The sequence below is a fragment of the Taurulus bubalis genome, assembly GCF_910589615.1.
Source record: "Taurulus bubalis genome assembly, chromosome: 10".
Taxonomy (NCBI): Eukaryota; Metazoa; Chordata; class Actinopteri; order Perciformes; family Cottidae; genus Taurulus; species Taurulus bubalis.
In genome coordinates, this window is record NC_136598.1 from 16,234,165 (window position 1) to 16,259,410 (window position 25,246).

At 41.0% G+C, this 25,246-nt stretch overlaps 1 protein-coding gene across 3 annotated transcripts; it reads right to left on the bottom strand.

Annotated features, from left to right (window-relative positions):
* Positions 1–867: 867 nt before the first annotated feature.
* vps53 (VPS53 subunit of GARP complex) lies at positions 868–25,246 on the bottom strand (the record flags this gene model as incomplete). 3 transcript variants are annotated; one of them, XM_079225538.1, is made up of 22 exons in its annotated part: positions 868–2,853; positions 3,616–3,720; positions 8,115–8,252; positions 8,341–8,410; positions 8,507–8,655; positions 9,099–9,177; positions 9,269–9,351; positions 9,696–9,843; positions 11,673–11,915; positions 12,933–13,027; positions 13,502–13,600; positions 14,285–14,423; positions 14,913–15,055; positions 15,146–15,289; positions 15,442–15,520; positions 17,853–17,972; positions 18,565–18,680; positions 19,136–19,222; positions 23,746–23,812; positions 23,916–23,965; positions 24,567–24,647; positions 25,160–25,246. In XM_079225538.1, 22 exons carry the CDS (start codon positions 25,244–25,246, stop codon positions 2,686–2,688), a joined length of 2,490 nt encoding a protein of 829 aa, XP_079081664.1. In that variant the 3' UTR covers positions 868–2,685. The 3 variants fall into 3 exon arrangements, with proteins under 3 accessions (XP_079081664.1, XP_079081663.1, XP_079081662.1); XM_079225537.1 differs by having other exon boundaries at positions 13,502–13,597; positions 14,282–14,423; XM_079225536.1 differs by having other exon boundaries at positions 14,282–14,423.

Below are 25,246 nucleotides of genomic sequence, written 5' to 3' on the forward strand. Positions count from 1 at the left end.
TAGTTAAAAAAAAAAAAAAAAAAGTTGCTAAATGTCCTGCGACTGCAACGCAGATTACGAAAGAGAAATACTTCCAGATTGCACTCGGTTTCCGTCCTCTGGTTTTGTCACAATCAACGTCCGACCGGCGTTGCCGCTTAACTTCTCCCCGGACAGGATGCACTGCGCGTCCGCTGGCAATGTGATCGACTCGGCGGTAACTTGGACACCCCAAGATCCGCCAGATTTTGACAATCCGACAATTAAAAAAGTTACTTTGACATTAAAAAAAATGTAAAAGTCCAAAGCACAACCCAACTCCGCGGTCAATGTGTGTAAAGAGATAGAAACAAAAAAAGTAGGTCCGCTGTTGGACTGAGCAGAGAGGACGCGAGGAGGATCCTGCCGCCCGCGGCTCGTCTTCAAACTTATTTCCCTCGAAGGGGCCTTTAGGTCCACGAAGGCACGAGAGGAAACGCCCCCTGAAACACTTTTCAGCCTCCTGATTGGATGGAGGGGAAGCAGGCAACCAGAGACGGAGCTGATCATGGGAACCTTTCCAGCCCCTCATTCAACACAGTGTACCCTGGTATAATAAGGTTAACGTTTGTTCCTGGTGCGTTTACACACCCATGTGTTGCTCTCCTGAAGGTTTCTTGCTTTTTCTCCATGTGAAAGTTTTTTTTCTTCTATTTTTTTGAGGGAGTTTTTCCTGGTCCGATGTGAGGTCCCGGGACATGGATGTCGTATGTGTAGAGATTGTAAAGTCCTCCAAGGCAAATTTGTAATTTGGGACTATACAAAATAAACCAAATTTGAATTTGATGAAGCACAAGGGGGAAATTGACTATAATATTTTAATGGTGTTCAACAATTGCATGTGTCGCATACAATTCAGACAATACATACAAGCAACATTCTTGTACCAGAAGCCATGGATGTGTACACCGGGGGTAGGCAACCTTTCTGCTAGGAAGTACCATTATTTTTCCTTCTTGTTATCAATGTGAAATATCAACATCAAAGTTACCTTTAAGTTTAGTGGTTTCACATCAACATTTAAATCTCAAATGAATCAAATTTTCTCACATAATAGGTCATTGGAATTGTGTAACACTATACAAGAAGGCTGAGGAAAACAACCATATCTGAGTGAAAATCATTAATGCTATCAATCCTCCACCTATCTTGTTAATTAGAAGTACAATTCAGCAACAAGTAGGTGGGTCTTCAAAATCAATAAAGCTACCACAAACAACAGGACACACAACTGCCAATCAATGGCTGTCAATGAGGTCATTTGTCATGCACTTCAATATTTCCCAAAAATCTCTGTTGTGTCATTGTTTAAGTAAACCAATGGTGGCCCTTGTGTACGCTAATGCAGTTACATTGACTTGAGTTACTACAACTGAGAGTGTAGGAGCCATTAGTTATGTCTGTATTTTATTTTGGTAGTGTGTATTTTATTACGATAGTTTATGGATGGGGCACAGGTGAAACAGCCAGGTGGGTAATAATGCATGGGTGACGGGGAGATCACACAGTTTTTACCGCAAGCAACACTTCAGGAGACCAAGAATGTACAGGTTGTATAATCCTGCAATATAATTAAATGGGAACCTCACCCAACGATACAAACGGCCTGGACTCTCACCTGAAACAAGCGAGTAAGAAACAGGAACTTCTCCCGCGCCCAGCCGAGTGACTAGACGGAGATCAGTCACTACAGAGAGGCACTGGCATTCAAATCAGCGATCAGGACATTGGCTTCAAATAAAGAGCTGCTTTTCCTTTCTTACTGTGATGTATTTGACATTTAAGAGGGAGAACCAGAGATCACTAAGCATTTCGTTGCCCTACAGATATGTTGGGACGAATAAATGGATACACTGGAACTAAACCTTGTTTACAAGTCAATGCAAAGGATTCAATTATCAAAGATTATTTTGGACTGTTAAACAAATAAGACTGACTGCACATGTGTGCTCTTATGGACACATATTTAGTATACGGCCCAAGTGAAAATACTTTTTTTGTAAATACCAAGAGAAAGCCGGCCTCACATCGGACTGATGATGCAGAAAATCAAAAGAATATATTTGTCTCTGTGATTCATTTTAGGCCACCGTTCACACAAACAATCCCAACACCCATGTCCACTTCAATGGATGGCAGACATGCACATGAATTTCCACTTGTTCATCCCCTAATTGTATATTAAAAATAGTTGAGGAAAACCATGGCTACCATTGAAATATGTTATGTTAAAAAAACATCAACTTTAATTAAGATCAGGCTTCCTGTACTCATTGTGGGTCAGACTCAGTCCCAGAGAGGCAGCCAGAGGCTCTCGGAGCACACGTTAGTTAATAGCGCAGCAAATGTTTTTCTGAGTGCATTCACTGTGCAATGATGTACTAATGTTACAAAACATTGGTGTCATGAAAAGAAAGGTGGGAAATTACAGAAGTAAATTACATATGGAACAACAGCAAATAGCGTTTAAGGAAGTTTCTTCATAATCCAGCGTCAGCTTGGGTTCATATTACTGTCAGTCAGAAAATTCAGTCAACTTTTTGCTCTTTCTCTGCGATAACTGAATGGAGCAGAATGAAGTCATTGAGATGAATTACAGTAAAAAGGACGTGGCTACCATCCCAGCCAGCAGCCATTTTTCATTTCCAGGATGCAATTTCAATGCGTTCACAGTCTCTTCTTGATGAGTTTCTCGAGTCTGCGGATGCGAGATGACTCCTGTTCAGGAGTGGGGGTACTGAAGAGAGAGGGCCCGCCGTCGGCTCCGGAAGGTGGAGTGGGGAGCCGCTGCCTGAAGAGCTCCAGCATGCTGCTCTGCTCGCTGCGCTTCAGGCCCTACACACAATATTCTATTAATATTATTATTGCATATATCTTTCATCCCTGTTTTTTTTTTTATATCTTATCTTATTTTCTGTCTAAATGGCTGCTACGTGCGACACAACATTTCCCCTTGGGGATTAATGAAGTGTATTCATTCATTCATTCAAGTACACACAAGCAAAGGGGAAATCACACAAAACACATTCTTAGAACACTAAACAAGAGGAAAATGCTAAACTAAGAGTGTGTTAGAAAACATATGCAAAACAGGTTTGTAGGGAAAAATGGAGAAAAAAAAGGATGAGAGAACAGTGACAGAAAATGCAATATTACAATGTTAAAGCAATAGCAGAACATTTTGGGAAACATGCTTATATGCTTTTTTTGTGGCAAAAGTTAGATGACAAGATATATACAAGCCTGGTTCTGTCCAGCGGTAACACAATCCACCTACCAGCACCTCTACAGTTCACCAACACATTTCAATCAATATACAAAACAAAAGGGACAAAGACTACAACTTGTAGTTTTATGGTTGGTTATGTACAGATGTTAATTAGTGAGCTTCAGAGCTGTTGGTGGGCAGATCTAGTTACCTTTGTACAGAACCGGGCTAGCTGAGAAGCTAAGCAGATCCAAGTCCACATTGAAGCTATAAATTTGAGAGTATTATCAATCTTCTCATCTAACTCTCAAGGGAAAAAAAAAACAAATAACCGGATTTCCCAAAATGTCTAACTCTGTCTTTAAATCATTGGTGGAGTGGAAACTGACCTTCATGTCCAGAATCTTTTGGAATGTCTCAGGATTTCCATCAGCCAGGAGCTTGATGTAGTTGTCGACAAACACCACTGGCGGTTCATGTGGGGCCATGACCACCTGTGGAAAAGTAGAGTTTAATGTTGGTTTCACCCCTCCCTTCCTTTTCTGTGAACCATCATGGAACGACCCAAGTGATCTTTAAATGATCCCACATGGGGCGGCTCGGGCCCAAATGAGGGAGAGTGGGGGCTACAACTGACAAACCAAGTAGTTCTAGCTGCAAACAAAGTTGAGACTATGGTTCTGTACTTAGGAGCCCACTACTCACTCTTTATTTCCCCCTTTTTTACACGCCAATTACTCCATGCATCGGTGGGCAAGAATTGGTTTCACCGGTAATTTTTGTGCGGGTATAATGAGTCTGGGCAAAAATCTGCGAGAGTCAAGACCAAGCAGAAAAGGTTTAATGGAACACATGTCTTTCTGGATTGGAGTCTATTTTTTCCCTCCCCGACAATAGAGCCTGGGAGGAAAACGTGGATCGGGTCGCATTTCTTGCAGCCGCTACAAAGCATGCACACCAACACATGGCCGACAGACCTCCACCTCCCATCTCATGCATACACATACATGCAGGGATCATCTCAAAAAATGTTTCTCTTTTCCCTTACTTCTGAAAAAGAAAAAAAAGAAAAAGACCCAAGTTGTCCTTTCTGTGTTTACTCCTTTCTTCATAAGGTGAAACATATGATAAGGTGCACTGCACAGGGAGGGACAGAGTGTAGCATCGGAAGCAGCAGAGAAAAAGAGGGAAGAGCAGGCATGAAAGGCTCAGGATTGTGTGGAATTCTTTGCTTTCTTACTAGCCCTGCTGACTGAGTGATTTACTTAGCAACTGTCCTGGAGCCAGGCCAAAGGAAAGGTCTGTAGGGACCTTGTAAAAAAAGAGAAGGAAAGGGGGGAGAAGGAGTTTAAGAATGAAAACTAGCATAAAAAGGGAGAGTGAGTGCAACGGAGTAAGGAGCGGGGAAGTGGGGGGCATTTAGTCTGAACACGAGTGGGGAAGGGGGTTTGACTTTTAAATATTTCCCAGAAGAAAACTTTAGATGTTGGAGAGAGCGCTGGAGCTATGGTGGACTGGGCTGGAGGAGCGTGGAAAACAGCCACGTCTCACAGGCATCGTACCGGCCAGGCGAGGCCGTCTCAGACGGAATCCCATGTACTTTGAACATAAGTGAGCACTCGCTTAAAAAAAAAAACTGACAGCACACATCTACTCATCTTCAGTACTCAAACATGCTCTGACAGCTGCATAAAGACTGTGGAAGGAGTGGAAGCATAAAAGGACTGAACTGAAGCCCAAGTCAATATTCAGTTTATATATTATTCAGTCACTAATCAATATTCTTATATTACTCATTAAGGAAATGTGAAATGGATCGCGAGTATTAATAAACCCACATAGTTTATCGCAGTTCCCTTCTGCTTTACGGGCTGTTTTAGCACCTTTAAGCTCATTGTTTGGATTTTTGGACACAGAACTTCATTGTTTTGGTGCCATCTCCCTCTCACTTCAGCAGCTGCTTTTGCTTTTAACAAACAAGCTCTGACAATACCCTGGGTGGTACCTGCCCAGCACCAAACAGCTGAGAGACAAAGTTAGCAGCTAGCTGGTGAACATTGTGAAGCTATTTCCTGCTAAAGAGACAAACATTCCCCTCGGGAGACAACACCACAAACTCAAAATAAATATCTATGTTAGTCCATGTGTGCTAAATGTGTCAGTAGGCTAACGTAACAAATCTAAAGAAGAATGGTACTCAATGTTACTTCACACCTGTTTGCAACATTAACAGGATAGTTTTGATTGGTTTGAGATCATCAAATCAACTCGAGAACCAAAACCTAAGATTGTAAATGTGCAAAACATACAAGCAAACAAGTCAACACCAAACACTAACCACAATTGTGGGAATAATTACGATTAAAATCTTTTTTTTTTTATCTAACACCACTGAAGGAAAAGAAAGCATATCTAAAAGTTATGCGCCAACTAGATGATCTGCTCGATCGAGTATTAGATTTTAAAAAAGAGTCCATTTTCAGGACTAAGTATAGAAACACAAGCTTTGCTTACCCCTCTGGACTATTTAAACAAGATCTCAAGGGTATTAATACAAATGTGCAGAAACAATACGGTTCCACTTCAAATAATTTACATAATGCTTAATTATTTGAAATCCTGCAAGGAATCCTGCAGTGGGCTACCGGCTTAAATCTTAAAGTGAGATTTTTAAGTTTTAAAGTGCTCCTTCGAGTGTTCCCATGATTTGCAGTTTCTTGGTGGGTGTAAGCCAGATTTGATTTCAAGTCACAGCACCACAGAGTGTAATTTAAAACTATTGTTGAAGCTAGACAGAGGAATTCTTGTATTGACCCTCTTTAGATGGGTTTGTCTTTCAGAGGCTTCAGTCTCAGCCCAAGGTGGAAGCAATTACCTGTGAGGAACCTTGATGTTGCTCAAAGTTGATGGCTAAAGCGCTGGCCAGAGTACAAAAGCTTCTCTTTACTCATATGGGCTTTCTCTCTCAAAGGCCGGAAACGTTCACCAAAGACACTTTGTAGGTTTTTTTTTTTCGAGGGGTGCAACCCAGAGAACTCATCCTTTTATGCCTTCTTGCTACCAGGGACCAAATGCAATGTTTGATTGTATCTTATTGGTTAGGACTGTATCATTCTAATTATAAGGAAAACATTTCTTCTCAAAGATGTTTGCTGTTTTTTCTTTTGATATTTTCTTTTGCAGTATCACACTTTTTAACCTCCACAATGATTATTATGTCTTGCGCTGTCACAGTAATCAATGTGAATCATTCGGAGGCCTTCATGCAGTCTTTGAGAGCTCTTCAGACGCGTATAGATCACATTCCAGTTGAAGGGGCCCACTGGCAGTCGAATCCAGAAAAAGTTTGACAGTGAATTCTGATGTGAATGCATTCTATAATTCTATAATGTGAAAGCCCCTTTAATGTGTGGCAGATGAGTGGAAATGCTTTTATATACAGTACATTCAGGGCATTTTTCCAGGGAACAAAGAGAAACCTTAAACATACCATATGGAACAGTGTGCATCCCAGTAGAAAACAGTCAGAATCAAATCTAAAATGGTGAGAGGGATTTGTTGGACAGTCAATGTCTGAGACAATACAAAGTTAGTGTGCCGGAAGGCCCAAATCTAGGACCGTTTTTAAGAGTGTTTGCAATATTATAACTACATTAAGTATAGCACAGCATAGCAGGGTTAGAGCAGGTCACACTAACTGCTACAAACATCATGGCGGTCCAACCACCATAACTTCAGGAAGGAAAGAAGGCCTCCCAGGAGTCAAAGGGAAATCAAGGGACAGGCGTGTGTGCGTGTGCATTTCTGTACACTCCAGAGACAGTTAATAAGGGTGTGGTTTATCTACGGCAGCCGCATACCATTGTCCTCTAGGGTCTCATGAGGTTAATTATGAAGCAAAGCATAATCATGTTCATCCTCTTTACACCATGTTGTACTGGACATGTTTTTGTGAGTAGCCGCATGGTTGCATGTATCTATGTACTTACTCTCTCATTTACACCTTTCCGTTAGCTCAAGGTCAACCACATACTGTGTTTAAGAATGTGTGTGTGTGTGTGTGTGTGTGTGTGTGTGTGTGTGTGTGTCCGTGTGTGTCCGTGTGTGTCCGTGTGTGTGTGTGTGTGTGTGTGTCCGTCTCTCACTCATTAAACCAGTAGTGAATGAGCTCGATTACTATTCCCGAGGTGGGTTATTTTATAGAAACATGCTCATAAAGTGCTATTGTGAGAGGGGTTAAAGACACAATGAAAGGATTATTCTACCCAAAATAAACTCTAAGTAGATAATCTGCGTGACTGAGTGACTCAAAACAAACACTTTAATACTGGCTCGTCAATCAAACCACAGACACTCAAAGGAGAAATGTTGTCTTTTGTTGCTTCTTACGATGGAGCCTTAATCAGTGGAAAAACAGTTTGCTGCACGTTGTGCCAGTCTATTCTTGGTAAAGTGTTAGCATCAACACTAAAGCACATGTTTAACTGGATATGTCAGAATTTCAACATTAAATCTGTACAATGGCAAACAAGAGATAAAGAAAACTCATTCAGACCGCACTCACACAAAAGGCTCTCTGTAAAGTTCCGAGCCTTTAAAGGTCAGAAAGTGAAGATTTGGTTGTAAAAATGGCCAGCATGAATTTAGCCACCCAAGTTAAATGTCATAAAATCTGAAGTGTCCCATAAAGATCAAGTGGCTCTGATAATGTGTTTAAGTTGAACTACTTTGTATTTAGAGAAGAACTCAAGTTCTCATTAAAATCCATCAGTTAAAGATACCAGCTCATTCTGAGTTTATACGTGACGGGTAGACCGTTTGAAATAATCTCTACTGGCCGTGAGAGCAAGGTCGAGTGTTTTTCCATCTTGCATCCAAGGTCGCTCACCTTAAGGATCATCTCTGCGCGGGTCATGCCTTTCACCACTATTTTGGTGTAGCTGGCAGGTGCCTTGCGGAGCACCTGGGAGCCGATGGAGGGAAGATCCAGCAGGACTGTCTTCAGGGAGTGAGTGTCTAGTAGGAGCTGGTTGAATTGGATACACAAGACAGAAACTCAGGCATAAGAACAGCTATTCCAGATTAAACTTACCGTTCGCATAAATTAAACTTACTTGTTCAGCGCCCACCATGCTGATAGGCTTACATCGGAACAGGTGGTTGATAAATTTGGGAATGAATGAACTAAGGGAAAGAAGAAGTGACACATGAATCAATAATAATATTTGACTTATGATAGAACAATGTGCATATACATGTGTGTATATGTATCTATTGTACTTTGTGAACTTGATGCAGAATTGTGTGAAGTATTTGCGTGTGGAGGCCAGATTGTCTCTGATGTTCGGCACATTTTGCTTAATGTGCATGATGATTGATGTCACATAAGGACTTTGGTCACCCACATGCTCCACACTCTGCCACGGCATCTGAGACAGAGAGAGAGAGAGAGAGAGAGAGAGAGAGAGAGAGAGAGAGAGAAGGGGGTCGGGGGGGGAGAGAGAGAGAAGAGGGAGGGAAGCATTAACATCAGAGGCTACAGACACGAAGCGTTCAAATATGGTCCATTGTCAGGCTTATGTGCCAATCTCTTTAAGATATATATGTTTTTGAATGTGGACATTTTAAAGTTTCTGAATGATGATTGGTGGCAAAGAGACATTCACAAAAAACTCCAGGAACCATGTGTTATGTGATCTTCTTTCAAGGGCAAAAATGAATGGCAATAGTATTGGATACCAAATTCTTTATACTTTATGACCTGAATGTGTGACTATTTGTGTGTGTGTGTGTGTGTGTGTGTGTGTGTGTGTGTGTGTGTGTGTGTGTGTGTGTGTGTGTGTGTGTGTGTGTGTGTGTGTGTGTGTCAAACCTTGCTCATAGCAGTAAGAGCAGGGTCACAGGCAGCATCGAGATCTTGAACGAGTAGCTGGATACTGTTTGAAATCACACTGAGAAAACAGAACATGGAAGTAAATAATTCACATTCTACGTTCTTTTTTTGATAATAGAAACATTGCTGGTCTGGTAGTTGTCACTTACGTGCTGAATGTATCCATCTCCCCTGTCAAATTTATTCTTTCCACAAGGAGTTTATCTACCTTTTCCTTAAGTTTCTCTTCCAACTGGAACATACAGAAACAAAAATACAGATATAACCACATAAAAAGCTTACTTTGAGTGCATCTTTTCAAATGTTTGTTGGGCTATTCTTTTTAAACACTGAATTAAAATTGCTGCATGTGTTGAAAAACCGCATGGATGAAACCTATCAGGGTGTATTGTAATCAGAACTGCCACTGTGAGTTCCTTAAAACGCTGATGAAACACAGGTCAAACATTGTGTAACTGCTACACGATGGGCATCGCTTGTGTTCCCTAGCGCATACAGTCACTGCAGTTCAATTTAAGGCATGGATTCATAGATTCTTCAGGCTTGTGTATCTGTATTCCTATTTTGTGTGCATGCCTGTTGTGTGGTCGCCAGGCAGTACTCCGCAGTGCTCAGGATGCTACAGATCAGGCAGAGCTCATCCATGGTGAACTTTGCAGCCTCCGGGCCTTCCTTCTCCTTCAGCAGACTGCTGATGGTAAGACCCCCGCTGCTACTGTTGGATCTGGATAGAGAGACAGACATAACAGGAAAAACAGAAAACATCAGTGAAACAGAGATAGAGAAAGAGGGGTTAACATAAAGAGTGGGACATTACTTAAGGTCCAATCAGTAGTTTCTGCCATATATATATATATATATATATATATATATATATATATATATATATATATATATATATATATATATATAGATGATAATTCACATAAATAACTCAAGAGTTTGACACTTGATAGAAAATCTGTATCTGGACTTGTCAATTGATCAGAACTGTAAAAAATAGAGTCTGCCAATAATGAATAATGAGGATTTAGCTGCTGTAAAGTGCTAGTACTCATATTAAGGTATCCATCAATTGCTGAGTGATTGCTGGTTCAGTCTATTTTTAAATGTTTGTGTTGACTTCACTGTGTTTGAATAGATCATCGTGTGCCGTTAAGTTATTGGGTGAATTAAAGGGATCAGGCTTTGAGACAAAACCCACAGATGCTGTGTATTGCTTTTCCTAAAGATGACTGATGTGGACCTCCTTTGCTATGGCGCCTTAAGAAAAACTATTTGCGGAACCACAGGTAAAGAAGTAATAACCGAGGCACAACAGGCATAACTACAAGCAGACGCAAGTGTCGGGATGCTGCACCAACAGAGCTTTAACGACGACCCAGTCATTAATAAACGTCATAACAGAGACGTGGGTAAAAACCACAACATAGTTCAAGCTCCTTTCGAGGGCCTCTCTCCAAACCTCGCAAAACCAATTCACAGCACACCGCATTGGGCGACCGTGTCTGCATGCGTCTGCAAGTGTACTCTCTTGCAGAGCCTCTGAGTGCATCTTTGTGTCGTGTTTGCATACAGCTCAGAGGATGGTCTACATTAGTAAAGTCTAATTAGCATGCATGTCTGAGACAGAGCACGCCTGTGTGTTTGTGTTCACCATAGCCAGTGATGAGTTCTAACGTTGCCACTGAGCCAGCTATGTTTTTACTGGTAGCATATTGGGCTTTGCCACAACATAACCAAATCCAGATCCCTCATAGCATGCCATTCCAATCCATCAAACACAGCGAGGACTGAACACATTACGTTTTAAACTAAACTCCCAAACAGCTCAGTCACCAAACCAAAAGAATTAACAAATATGGGCATGACATACTTGTTTATGAAAAATGAATCATAATATATATCTGTGCCACTGCCCAGAAAATGCAATGATTCTTATGGTTGGAAACAGTTGAAATACTAGTGAGTGTTCTTGTCAGCATGATGGTGTATGTGTGATTCATGAATGGTGAGTTTTTGGAAAGTAATGGAGTTCTATGGCCCAGATAAATATACAGGCAATACTTATTAGTATGATTAATTTATTGTTGGCTTTGGCTTTGTTGAAATAGAGATATTAATATGAAATGACTGCATTTTGAGAAAGAAAATTAGGCTTTTCTCTGTCAATTCAAATCAACCAGACTGTCTCGTCGCCATTATCTACTGACCATGACCGAACATATTTACTCTTGGCTTCAGCAACATAGCATAGAGTGTTGAAGTCACTCTGGACGTGTCTTCATATTGAAGCTGGTGGCTTTAGGAATGTCAGTAAAAAGTACAGTTAGTGTTACTACTCAGCACCTTGCAACAATGCCATGCTAATACTTAACTTAACTACTTAACTTCTATTGCAGCACTGAATCTCTTTGTTTTAATTCTACTATGGGACAATGTTTACTCACGGAAAACCGCAAGTATCCCTCGCTTTATGTTAAGACTATAACTTCACTGATATGAGAAAAGATATTACTTTTTTTTAAATGACCAAACCTAAACCATTCTTACTTAGGCAGGTTGCCAGAGAGGATCTTCCAAGCGTACTCTCTCAGAAATTTCTGGAAGATGGTTGTGAGGGCGATCATTGGTTCTCCTGTGCTCAGTTGGGAGCACTGCACCATGCACTTCTTGTAATAGACAAACAGGTCAGCACAGCTGGGCAGCACTGCTCCGCCCTCCTCTGTGCCAGCCTTGGGTGGACCTTGTGCTCTGAAGTCAGCCACAAACCGGTCAATCAGTTCGCCCAGGTTCCTGCAGATGCCCAGAAATGTACAGCCAAACACATGAACAAACGGGTGGTTGGATTAGAGGCACATGAAAGAGATTACATGAATCAAATATAAACACTTAAACATACGACTGGTTCCTAAACCCAAAAATAAATAAAAGGATAAAATAACAAGCAGAGAGACTTATTGCCACATGGATAAATAGGAGGACATATTCCAAGCATATCAAAACTCTCACAGTCAACAGGTCCAGTTAGTTGGTGTGGTTCAATCCTACTGAATCTTGGAACTAAAGCCAAGGACAAAACAAGCAGGCCACTGTTCTCTCCTGCTATGTCCCACTGGGAACAGGCTGATCTGGCTGTTGCCTGTTTAAGGCTTTTGGATTGAAATGAGGTTGTAGCTGCGGAATAGGTCAATCCTGTTCCCTCAGAGAGACAAACAGCATTTAACGGTCCAGAGAGCCAAGAACCAGGGGCTGCATGCAAGCAAAGCTGTGCTCAGTTTCAGGAGCGATCGCCATGACTGGGGAAGGGGACTGATAGAGGAGAAGTAAAGGATGGGGGTAGAAGAAAGAGGAAGGGGAGGAAGGAAGAGGACAGAAAAAATATGTAAAAAATAGGGAGAGAAATACAAAAAAATGTATAGAAAGAGAAATGTAGATGAGGAAAAGAAGAATGAAAGAAAAAGTACACAGAGAAAAAGAGGGGTACTAAAAAGGAAATAAAATAAAAGAGGTGGGAAGGAAAATAGGCAGATCTGCTGTGGCAGCACTTATTTAACCTCCCTCTCCCAGCGTCTGTGGTCGTGTAGCAAATGGGAAACATTTCTGCCACAGTGGAGACAGAGGCATGTACAGGAACAAGAGATGGAAAGACAGAAGAGGCCATGAAGTAGAATGGGAGGTGGGGGATCTGATTGACGAGTGGGCAATGGAAAAAGGATGCATGTGCCAGCTTTAAACACAACCTGCTCCTGATCCTGGCTTTGTACCACGACCCAATTTGGCCCAGTCGGCTTGTGTGTGTGTGTGGCTCACTTGTCTTGGGATTCTATGTAGACGTAGAGATGAGGTTCAAAGCACTTGGAGACAATGCCATGGAAAGGGTTGTCCGGAGCTTTTGGCTTCCTTGGCTAAAATAAAAAGGCGGGAGATGAGGAATTAGGGAAAAGACGGGATTGAGTTGTAGCTCCTGATCAGTGAGTTTATGTTTTCCCTCCAGCTCAGCATGTTAGAAACAGAAGACATGCATTTCCTATGCATAAAATACACTCAACTACCACTTTATTCGCTCCACCTAACTCTAAAGTGTTTAATTAGTCACTGTACATACTTATATTACAATGTATGTATATATATATATATATATATATATATATATATATATATATATATATTATAATATTTAAATATGGCTGCTACACCACTGTTCTACTTGCCACGCCATTGCCAAGAGCAAATTAGCCAATCATATTCCCCTTATGAGTAAAACCCCCCACAAAAAAATCAATGCTACCTAAAGAAAGGTCCACATCAAAGGAAGCAACAACTGATTGTCCCTTTATATTGCTGAACAGGTCGAATGGGGTCATTCCAGGTCAACTCACCTTAGCCAGATCCTCGTCCTTATCTGCGCCCACATCCTCACCTCCCTCGTCATCCAGGAAGGGGTTAGTGGAGGCGAGAGGGCTCTCTGGCTTCTTTTGCTATAAAAGCACAGATGCAACTTTAGTATTTTTTCTACTGCTCAATTATTAGAGCAGCATTAAGGGTTCGACTGCCACTAAGGCATTCCACACCATGAATACTCTTGACTGACAGAACTGTTGTCAGTATCACAAACTCTTTTAAATACAATCATTTGCTCCGTGTTTACGTAGACCATTTCATGGGAAGCTTTGGTGAAACTGTACCTCCAATTATAAAATTCCACCCAACCAAATCCCTGATTGAATTACAGAACCAAACAAGCATGGGTGTAAACTGAACTGAGGACAAAAGGGCCTCTGACTAGCCTAAATATGATCAGTTCTGAACAAGCTTGGCCTAGATGTCCCCCAACAAAATAATCATAATCTGTCCATTCTTTGTGTGTCGCTTTTACCTCCACACGCCACCATTGACCTGGATTAAAAGGTTTCTTCAAGCTGTGACACAGAGATTACTCTTTGTGTCACAGAGTGTTTAACACAACAGGCTACCAATCCGCAGTTTCATAGAAATGTGATTTTGGGACAAACAAAAACCAGCAACCTCAATTAAATATTTCACCTTAATGGGGCCAATCTGCACGCGACCATTTTGCTAAAACAACACTAAAAGTTTTCAGCTGTAGATAATTATGAATACACCCGTATGCATTGTTTTTCTGTGTGTGCTTTTCTCACTCCGGGTGTGTCCGTCAAGGTGCATCCTGTGAAACGTTTGGCCAGAAGACCCTCAAAGTTTGTAGTCCTCTGAATAGCAAACAGAAGCAGCTTCACCTCGATCTCTTTTGCCCGTGTTCGCATCACTTTGGCGAGCTCCACCCTGAGAAACCCACATGGAATTAAATTGGACATCAAATCAGCTTGATTGCTAAGCTTTGACATCACAAAATGTTTCCAACGATCATTGCTAGTACATCATTGTTTCATCAGTTTTTTCCCCACAAAAACATGTCTTTTGTCTAAAGACACTTTGGCATTTTTTGCCAGATGTTTTTTATTGTCAGCTGCAGCTGGGAGTAACGCACAAACAATGCCCACTCCTTCTTCCCTCATGTAGTTGAGGGGAAAAGACTGAGAAATGTGGAGAGCAGGTCACTGCTCAACTGTACTGGGTCCCAAATCACAGACTCAAGTCAGACACGCGATACCAGTGGGGTTCGCTTCATAATGCAGAAAAGTCCCACAACCAATTTTTCAATTTCTGCTGTTTTAATAAAACTTTAACTTAATTTAATTTTCTTTTCTTGGGGACAGAGAAACAACATCAAATATGAATTAAAGAAATGGGTTTGTCAGAATGTGTATTTACCGGGTGATGTGGCAGAACTCCACAGCAATACGCTCCGTCATGCACCACTCCTCAGGAAACATGCGTCCATACTTCTCCTCATAGTCCACCAGCTGCCGTTTGATCCAGGCATAGCGGCGATCAATCTTGTCTAGCCACGCAACCTAAGCAACGGAATGCAATAGTTTTACATTTAATTCCCAAATACCACCTTTTTCAATTATTTATATTGTGAAATAAAAATTCTTACTCACATCTTGGTTTTCCTGGAATAATACCAGGTACTCTGAGAGGTGTTGCCTGATGAATTTTTTGATAATCTCCTGTTTAATGCGCGGATCCAGCACATTGGCCACCAGGCAGGCATCTCTTAGCACGTTACTGGGACCACCTGGTCTCTGGATGGATGAATGGGTAGACATCAAGTTTTGTATGGGGGGGAGAAACAAGACAAGAACATTGTCTAAATAGAGAAAAATTAAATGAATGGGTTCAGAAATAAAATGGAAACTAAACAAATCTGAAAATCCAGATTCAGAAACATATTTACCTTAGAGCCTTGAGAGGGGAACGATTCTTCAAAATCTGCCAGGATCTGAGTCCCCAACTCACTCTGAGCTGCCTTTACTCTGGAATGGACCAATGACACTACATTATTCAGTTGATTCTCAATCAGTCAAATGTCACATTGGAATGGTGGCAGCTTCTAATATATAAAAAGGTGTTATGGCTAACATCCAGTCAGATACCTAGTTAAATTATTCTCTAAAGAACTGCAGAGAAAGACACTATTGACAAGTTACTTGCTGGCAAACCTCAAGACCCAAAAATGTTTTTGAAGTGTCACAGCACCCACGTAAAATCGAGAGTTCAAAATATTTGGAAAACTACAAGAATGGTGGAGAAATGCTAATACAATGAAAGCTACTCAGACAATCCGAGTGTGTCCAGTCCCCAGAGATTCTGTGTTGGCCTGAAGGCATCCAGGCCGGGTTAACCAAGGACAGCACCCAAATCTGTGACAATCGTCCAGAATAAACAGGAGAGGGTGCAGAGATAATGTCACAGATGGATGGCAACTGAACTGGTCGCCTTCAGTTCAAGTGCCCGCTGTCGTCTATCTACTAAACTACCCACATGTGTCTGGCCAGTGTATGAGACTCTAATCACACACATTGCTCCACAGCTCCTGTCTCACACTCTGATGAGCTGATGTCACAGAGAGCAAGCTGTCAGCAGCAGGTCTCACTGTGTCCAGTCTGTGGTTGTGTTTTGTTTGTATGTCTTTTTATAGTATACAATAGTGCAACAAAGCCAAAGATGTTGTCTGCCTGTCAGCTGAACTGTGACAGCATCGAGCAATTAGAAGAAAAAGACTTATTAAAGAAGAATCGTAGTTGATCCTGTTAAAACAGCTGCACTGACTCCATTTAGTCCTGTAAATACATCCTGTATGTTCCTATTAACTCCTCTTTAATACTTTTGTTTTAGCCTACATAAAAATAGTTTCTTTATTCCTGTTCAGTTTTTAAATGTCTTTCGTTAATTGAATTTACAGAAATATAACACCAAAATTATTAAAATTTGTTTCTACATATTTCCATAAGAATTCTTACAGATTTAAAGTAGGTCTACTCTTTTGTTTCATGTATGAATTCAGAACATTTAAGTTAAATGTGTAGTCTTTTATTGCCTTGCTCTTATTAAATATAGAATAATGGTTCGACTATATATATAGGTAACAATATTCCCTAAACATCCCTGAGGTACTTTTCCTCCTGGCTGTACTTCTGTGAACTCACCATCTGGTCCAACATTCTGTGTCTATATCCAGTCTGCCCTGTCTGTCAGAGAGGTTTTTCTATTACTTATTTTCTATTAACTGTTTGTGTCCAGCTGTCTGTCTGTCTGTCTGTCTGTCTGTCTATCTGTCTGTCTGTACACCCCTCCCCATGTCTCCTATCACCTGTCTCTCCAGCAGTGTCTCTTCTTCTACACGGCTGTTGTTTGGTATGAACAGTCTGCCACACCTCAGTCAAAACAGAACAGATGGTCATCCTTTTTTTGTTTTTAGGGATCAACACTACTTTGAACTTTAACATCAGCTTGGACAATGTGTCCCACATCGATTCTAATGTTCTTGGAAAATAATATTACAATGGAAATTGAATCAGTCAGGACTGTGAGGAACAACAATGTAACAATGCACTTTGTTCTTTGCGTAATGTATTAAATGCATGACGCACACGCACACACACACACACACACACTCACACACACACACACACACACACACACACACACACACACACACACACATAATTATGCTCCTAATCTCTCACAATGAAATACATGCTGGCATAATAAGACCCTATTCAGTGTTTCCTTCCCGTGAGTTCCTGTATGTGTGCGGTTGTGCGTGCATGTGTGTGGATATCTGCATAAACAGGATGTAATACACAAAATACCTCCATCCAAGTTCAATTGACAAGCTGTGGAATATTTCAGCTGTAAGACGAGATCAAGCTCTAAACGGGCTACTGGAAATGAGCTCTTACAGCTATGCCGCTCACCCAACCGCCCCGGTGAGCTCGAGCAAGGCGTTCAAGAGCGTCTGCAATGTAGCAGATACACTCAGAGAGAGAAATAACTTAATGTAAGCACATCCAGTACATCACTTGTGTGTGTGTGTGTGTGTGTGTGTGTGTGTGTGTGTGTGTGTGTGTGTGTGTGTGTGTGTGTGTGTGTGTGTGTGTGTGTGTGTGTGTGTGTGTGTGTGTGTGTGTGTGTGTGTGTGTGTGTGTGTGTGTGTGTGTGTGTGTGTGTGTGTGTGTGTGTGTGTGTGTGTGTGTGTGTGTGTGTGTGTGTGTGTGTGTGTGTGTGTGTGTGTGTGTGTGTGTGTGTGTGTGTGTGTGTGTGTGTGTGTGTGTGTGTGTGTGTGTGTGTGTGTGTGTGTGTTACCTCTCAGAAAGCTGCCTGATCTGGGGTATGCCCATGTACTTGTGGAAATGTTCAAGCACATTGACCACTCCTTGCAGCAGGTTGGCCACCTCACCATAGTGCCTTTTTCTGGTCATGGCTCTGGAACACAATACAAATGTGATTTATTTATATTGTCATAGAAATACACATATCTATATTGATATCCTCTATGCTAGAATTGTAAAGTGGTTACTCCACACAGCCATATAAATATAAAAGCCAAGCATCAATCAAGCTGTATATCTCTCACAAGTGTAAATGAATTCATACCATACTATAGGTTAGAAAAATCTAGTTTAGCATTGCATACAGAAGTATATGCAGAGATTAAAATGAGCCCCTTGTGGAGACTGCACAGTATGATTTTTTTTCCACCCATCTAAAAAAAGGTGACGTTTTGTGGGCTTTTCTTCTTGTTTTGCAGTTAAATCAGATCATTTGTCAATTTATTTAATATGCATGAGCTGCTTTGCCCCCAGGTTTTTGGAATTTGTCAACATCACTGAAAACAAATTGTACTGCAATAAAACTCAGCCTATAGTTTTGGGGTTGGATGAGGTTTGATACAATACCTGTCTTGTACTGGCAGCAACTAATCCTTTATCCTAAAATAGAGGCATTGAACAACCCCAAATACTTTATTTTGGTCTAATAAGCTTGAGGGTAAATTGTTAAATGTGATTGTACCCACTCTAAAGAGTCAACACCCCCTGCCAGCATATGCAAGTGGTTGAGGGTGGTGATGGATGTAGTTAGGTGGCGCTTGGCATGGTCCAGCTGCTTTATGTCCCTTGTAATCTCCTTGACCTGTGCAGAAAGAGGAACAAGTCAGACCGGTTGGTCAAATTGCATGAAGAAAGGAGAATTAAAAGAGCAAAGATGGGAAAGAAAGAAGCAAGAGAAGGTGAACCACTGTAGGTGGTGCACTGGATAGGGTGATGGGACAAAGAGAAACAACACACACATTGGTTTGAGAAACCATTGCTCCTACATGCCTCCTGAGAGAGGGTCTGCTCGCCAATCTCCCCTCATCCTTTCTCTACGCACACAGCCCACTTGTCTTCCTCCGACACACGCCCACACATACAGACAGACACATAGAAGGTGCATTATCTCAACTATAAATAACTCTCCCCACTGTCCTCTATTGTAATGAAAGGATACAGGATATATCGACCCTGTGCTAGGGTCATGGCTCGCGTCCCTTAGAAGCATTAACAGGACACCTTTGTGCGTGTGTAGGTGTGAATGTGTGTACATACCATTTGTTCAGACTTCTCTGCCTTGTCCTTGATGTCTTTGATTTTGCCAAAGAGCTGCTGGATGGCTATTTGGGCTTCTTCCAAAGCCTGCCGAAAAAGAAAAAAAGTGCAATATGAAATATACAGAGAAGACTGGTGTGTAAAACCACACTGATAATGTGTGTATGTCTGTATTCTTAGGAATGGGCAACACAACAAAATAAGCTTCAAGTTCTAACTTTATATAACTATAGCACCGAAGTCCAGCTCAGTCTATCACCAATCACATATCTGTTGGCTGGTCGATCAATGTTTGGGGCTCCCTGAGACGCAATATATGTGTATCTTTAAGCTTATAAATGATTATTCCATCTTCACCCCCAACAGATTACTGTTCCTTCATACACAAAGTTAACAGACTGTACTGTGCTATGATTGTGAATCAGTCTACCTAACAAATGTACAATAAACTGCTGGAAATTGAAAAAAAAGAAATGAGAAAGGTACAGTCTGGATTTTTTTCATCCACAAATTCATGGTCAGCAAACATGGGAACTTGTTGGATGAAAATGTATCATCAAAATACAAACTTCCCTTTCAATTTTCAATTTACCAAACACACTCATAATACTTCGTTGTGGGAAGCAAGGCGGAGTGTGGAATAATTTTGTGCCAAATTTGTGGTAAAATTTCCCAAAATATTTTCTGATCTACACTCACCACTGTTTTTTTTTTTTCTTCCATTTTGAAAAACAATCCCGCTTATGCCCGTTTCCAGGTCTTCTTTCCAGACTAATTGGCGAGCTATCGACATATCCGACATTGACAGGCCTTAATCTGATCTCTGCATAAAGGCTGTCACAGTAAAGGCTAAAGAGACATTGTCAGCAGTTTCAACAGCCTGTAAAGCCAGACTGGATCAGATTACATTAGACAGCTACGATTGTAAGACAGTTAACCTGCTATTTTAATATTTCCTCATCATCTGACATGGCAGCTGTTCTTTGATGGTCCTAAACAGAGATTGTGCTCCGACATCTGATAATTGGCCCCTCCCCCTTTCCCTCTCCCTCTCCCTCTCTCTCCCTCTCTCTCCCTCCCTCTGAATGCTAACAGCCGGCACCAACTGTGCTAGGAATTTACCAAGTTTACAAGCATCTCCACACAAACATAAATACAGCTTACACTGGCAGCAGAGGATTAATTCTCCCTCCTGATTGCAGCCAAAGCGCAGCACTTGGTGACAGTGTGGCGGAGACAGAGTCAAAGTCAATACGACGGCATACGACCAGATCATGAAATCACAAAAAAAGCCATGTCGACATAAAAATAAATGTGTTCATTTAATTTATTAATCATTTCATTAATCCCTCCATGAAGAGTGTGAACCTGAATGTTCTTAAACTAACTTAATTGGCTCTGTGTAATATGATTTTCTGTCAACAAAGTCTGTCACGGAGGCCAGACAGAGAGCTTTTCTTAAAGAAAGATAAGCAGAAGCCGACTGTAGCTTGCATGAACCCTTCTTTATATGATTTAAGCCACCCTTCGGTTGTTGGGTGATTGAATAAATGAATTGAGGGAAAAAAGCGGGCAGGTTATACGATTACTCTTTGATCTGAGCATTAGGAGGAAGGGAGTGCCGCTGAATCTTTAGAGAAGTTCCCTGGAGGACTTCTTGAGCAAACAAAGTGCATGCAGATGCCAGAACCTCCAAGGCTCCAATTGTCGCTCATGCAAACTCAGCTGTGTCAATCTGGCTCGCTTCCTCGCGCTCATTTCCTGTATTTAGCCTTGAGGAAAGCAGAGAGAGACCACTGCCCAGCAGGCGCCTCCCTGCCTGAGATTGTTATCTGCTCTCACACAAACACACAAGTCAATGTATCCCTAACATGCAATGAGCAGCAAGGGTCCACATGTAGGTGGTATTATGGAGTTTCCATAGAGAGACCCTCAGACAGACAGTGTAACTTCTGAGTTGGGGGCCAAAAACAATAAATCTGATCAACCAAAGAGAGTTATTTTGACAGTTGGATCAATGCCTGGGCACAACGCTTCATGTAAACATTCTAAAAGAGACAGTTTAGAGAGAAGAGTGTTTCACTTAACAGAGAAAAGAATAGCTCATGAAGTGCTTTTATATAGAATCACTCCGAGTGTTACAACAATTGTTTAACCATAGCTAAGCCTGACTAAATAATATCCAAAGCACCACTTCTTCTAATGTACTTTGTTATAAATATAAATATGCTACTATTCCACTGCAACACATTTCCTTGAATGTTTTTCCATTTGTAAAGCAAAACAACATTTTGGCACAGCTGGTGTTTGCAGTTGATGTTACAGTCAGATTTAATAGGTTATGCTGGGAAATGTACTCAACATAATTGAGCCACAGACTGAAAATGGATGTATAGTGTGAAACAATTTCTTTTTTTTAAGCAATATAAATACAGAAAAAAAATGCATAAACACCATAAATTAAACAACTGTTAAAGCATACAAGAGTGACATGTATGAGAAGATGAAAGCTTAAAAACATCCTTTCAGAAGTTAACATTTACATTCTATCGTCATAATGCTTTTTCCATAAGACCACCAACCGACACCGTATTTTCTAACGCAGCCGTATCAATACTAATTGGTGGAATGTAAAGTATATTTACTCAAGTGCTGTACTTAATTACTAATTCAAGTTACCTGTACTTTTCTTGATTATTTTATACTTATACCTCACTCCATTTAGTTACTTTTCAGATCAAACTTTTCTTTGTATGGGGTAGGAAACTCTTGACTGACAGACTACAACCAGATACATATACGTTGTGTGCATGTGTGTTAAGTTGTGTACATTTGCCAACACAACCAGTCTGGTCGGGATATTCCAACAATCTGCCCTCATCTTCAGCACTTTAGGAAATAACATCTGTAATATTTTGACCACATGAAATTAAAAGGGATTAGTCCAGGTTGTTCAGAAATTAGCCGCATACGAGCACCGACATAATTTCCATTTAATGACAGCGTTCAGGTTATTATAACTCGGTCTGTCTCTCTGCCACGGGACACCATTTATTACAGTCAATCATACTGTAACCATGTTGGCTTGTGTGGCCATGTGTGTATGAACCCGTTTTAATGTAATGCAATAGACTTTCTTTTTGTTTTTTTTGCGTTGCTAAGTGACCCAGGGTCTGAGCTGCAGCATTTAACTGTCCCTAAAGGAAAAGTAAAATCATTCCCCAGCTCAGACTTCCCTTACTTTCTCTCTCCTCCTATCGTGCTCTCTCCATCCTGCATAAATGTTGCTGTCTAGGATTCCGACCTCGGGATCGCATTTAGCTCAGTGAGTCTTGTTGGTTTTATTCTACTGCTGTCTTTATGTTTCAATCGCCATCTTGAAATGTACACCTCTGCGTCTTTCCATCTGCAGAAAGGATTTTCCCTCTGGAAATGTTGGAATGGCATTGTGGGGTTGGAAAAACAAACTCAGATTATTGTGTGTGACTGTATAATGTTATTGGTCTGGAGGGGATTTGGAGCGTTTCCGCTTCCAAACGGTAGCTAACTGGGAAAGACAGGGCCACCAGGCCAGACACTCTGACTACAACGCACACCTAATCATGTCAACTGGTCAGAACATACACGACTCAGACGTCAGGTGTCACATTCCCTTAAAGCCACAACTCCTTTATAGAGCGAGGACCTGGACTAAATCAGTAAGGGCTGTTCTTTTCCGTCATGCTCCTAAAAGAAAAAGGCAAGGACTCAAAAGCCTGGATTTAAAAGAAATTTAAGTATTTACATACGAGAATAGATTTCCCAGATATGTTTTCCGTGGAGAGGGGCAGTTTGAGCAATGGGAATGTTTCTGAGTCATCTTGTCCTTTTCCATGGAAGCAATGTGGAGAGAGGAATGAGCAGGAAAGCGGGTTGGTTCTGGGTTGGGAGCAACCAGTGGCTTGAGTAGAAGAATGCTGTTTTGAGCACCACAAGTAATGAACAGATCTGGTGGTTTGTAAGTACAATATGTAGTTGGTAATCTCCCCCATTAGGGCATGCAAGGTCTACATGCTGTATGTCTACAGTAATGTGTGAGGAACAATACTGTATTCTGTCTTACACCAACACAAATATCAATCAGTCTTTGTGAACATAACGGATAAGTCTCTAGAGGCAAGACTCCACTTCTGTGTGCTGCTCAGCGTTTACATCGTTACAGGATAGCCGGGGGGTTCAGAGACTGCATTTTGGCCAATTCTTCTTATTTTGCTCTCCATATTGACTGTACCTGCATCCAACCAAACCCTGCTCAAATGTGATAGGTCACTACAACTCGATTTACAAGTGGAAACCAGAACTCTTCCGATGTCAAAATCCTATCCAGTTGGCGACAAAATGTGCATATGAATGCAGATTCACCGTAAAAAAAAGAAGAGACCACCGTAACGGAAAAATATAATTCAAGCACTTCTGTAAATATCTACTGAAAAATATAGATTTATCTAAAATAAAAGGAATGTGATATTTTAGTCTTAAAGGTGATCACCTTTATTACAGAAATTGTTTTTGTCATTTAAGTTTGTATGACCATTGTAGTAGGTCCCCATATGACCTGCAGCTCAACTCACCTGCCTGCCATCCTGGCCCACATTGGTCTGGCCTCTCACAACTGTTCTGATGTTGTCATCGAGGCGCCTATCATGTGTTACACAAAATGGCAAAAGTCAGATTGAGGGTAACTACAGACTACAAACTACAGCAAGAAATGTGACATGTCAAGTCGTTGACGTCGACTCACCGGATCTTCAGCCGAATCTTGCTTACCACGTCATCAATATTAGCCAAAGACTGAGGGGAAACACAAAGACAAGAAATCAAGAAAACATGAAGAAACTTTACATACAGTGGAGAATTGAAGGATTACAGCCAAACACAAGTTGTCTTTTGTATTAGTAATACACTTTATTATATCATTCTGGTAATGTATCCTGCTCTTTAATATGTTGTGCTGTTGACCCTATACTTTACACAAAACACATCTGTACAGAAACACATCATTTGTAGATGTTAATGCATTTGTGCTTAAACAAGCGGAATACTTTAGTTCAAATTATAAAAAGTTGTTCTATTATATCTACGTATCAAATGCAGGGTATGTGTAACCCCTCACCTGCTGAATAACTACACACTAAATCCAATGAGGTCAAATGCATGCAGACTACTAGAAGCCCTTTTATGTATACGAACACAAACTACAGTGACCCCTCATGGTGATAGAGTATACAAACAGACATGTATATGGATTAGGTATAACATATACCATATATATAATCTTAAAAAAAGAAAGAAAAGTGCAACACATTATTTTAGGTTATACACTAAAATCAATATTAGTTTGCATGACACCAGGGTAAGTCTGGCTGCAGATATGTCTGTCACTTCACTGTACCTGCTCGGTGGGGAACAGTGTGTTGATGTACTCTACAGCATTGAAGTCTGATCTGTCCAGGGGATCCTGGCTGGGGAACACCTTGTTCACAAAGGACAAACGACGGTTAGTCAGAGAGTAACAGACTGAATTACACTGAATATTTGATGGTGTATACATCGGGATGCCTTCAACATGCCTACTGGTTATGCCTTGTCACGTCATCGTTATTCAACAGTTCTATACTTTAGCCAGGCATTGCAGACAAACATGTACAAATATATTTTTAAGGTGAAATTAATCGTGAATAAATCATTATAGATGCTAATGAGTTTTACTAAAATTCACGAGTAAAAACGTCATATGAGTGACAGTAGCAGGTATTTTATCCAGCTCACGTTGACGTCACCCCAATGTATATAACGCTGTATATATAAACAACCCGACAAACGTTTCTTAAGCTAAACGATGTTGATATAGTGGGGGAATCCAGATTGTATAGCTATCGTGAGCGGCCATAATAGAGTAACGTCAGTGACACATCCAGACCGCCTGACAACAGCTGGTCTGTTAGCAACAGCCGGAAACCCGTAGAGGCGACGAGGTCAAACTACCTGTTCAATGGCTAGTTGCACCTCTGGGGTTAGATGCAATATAGCCTCCAAATCCTCAGCCAATTCCAATTCCTCTTCCTCCATCAT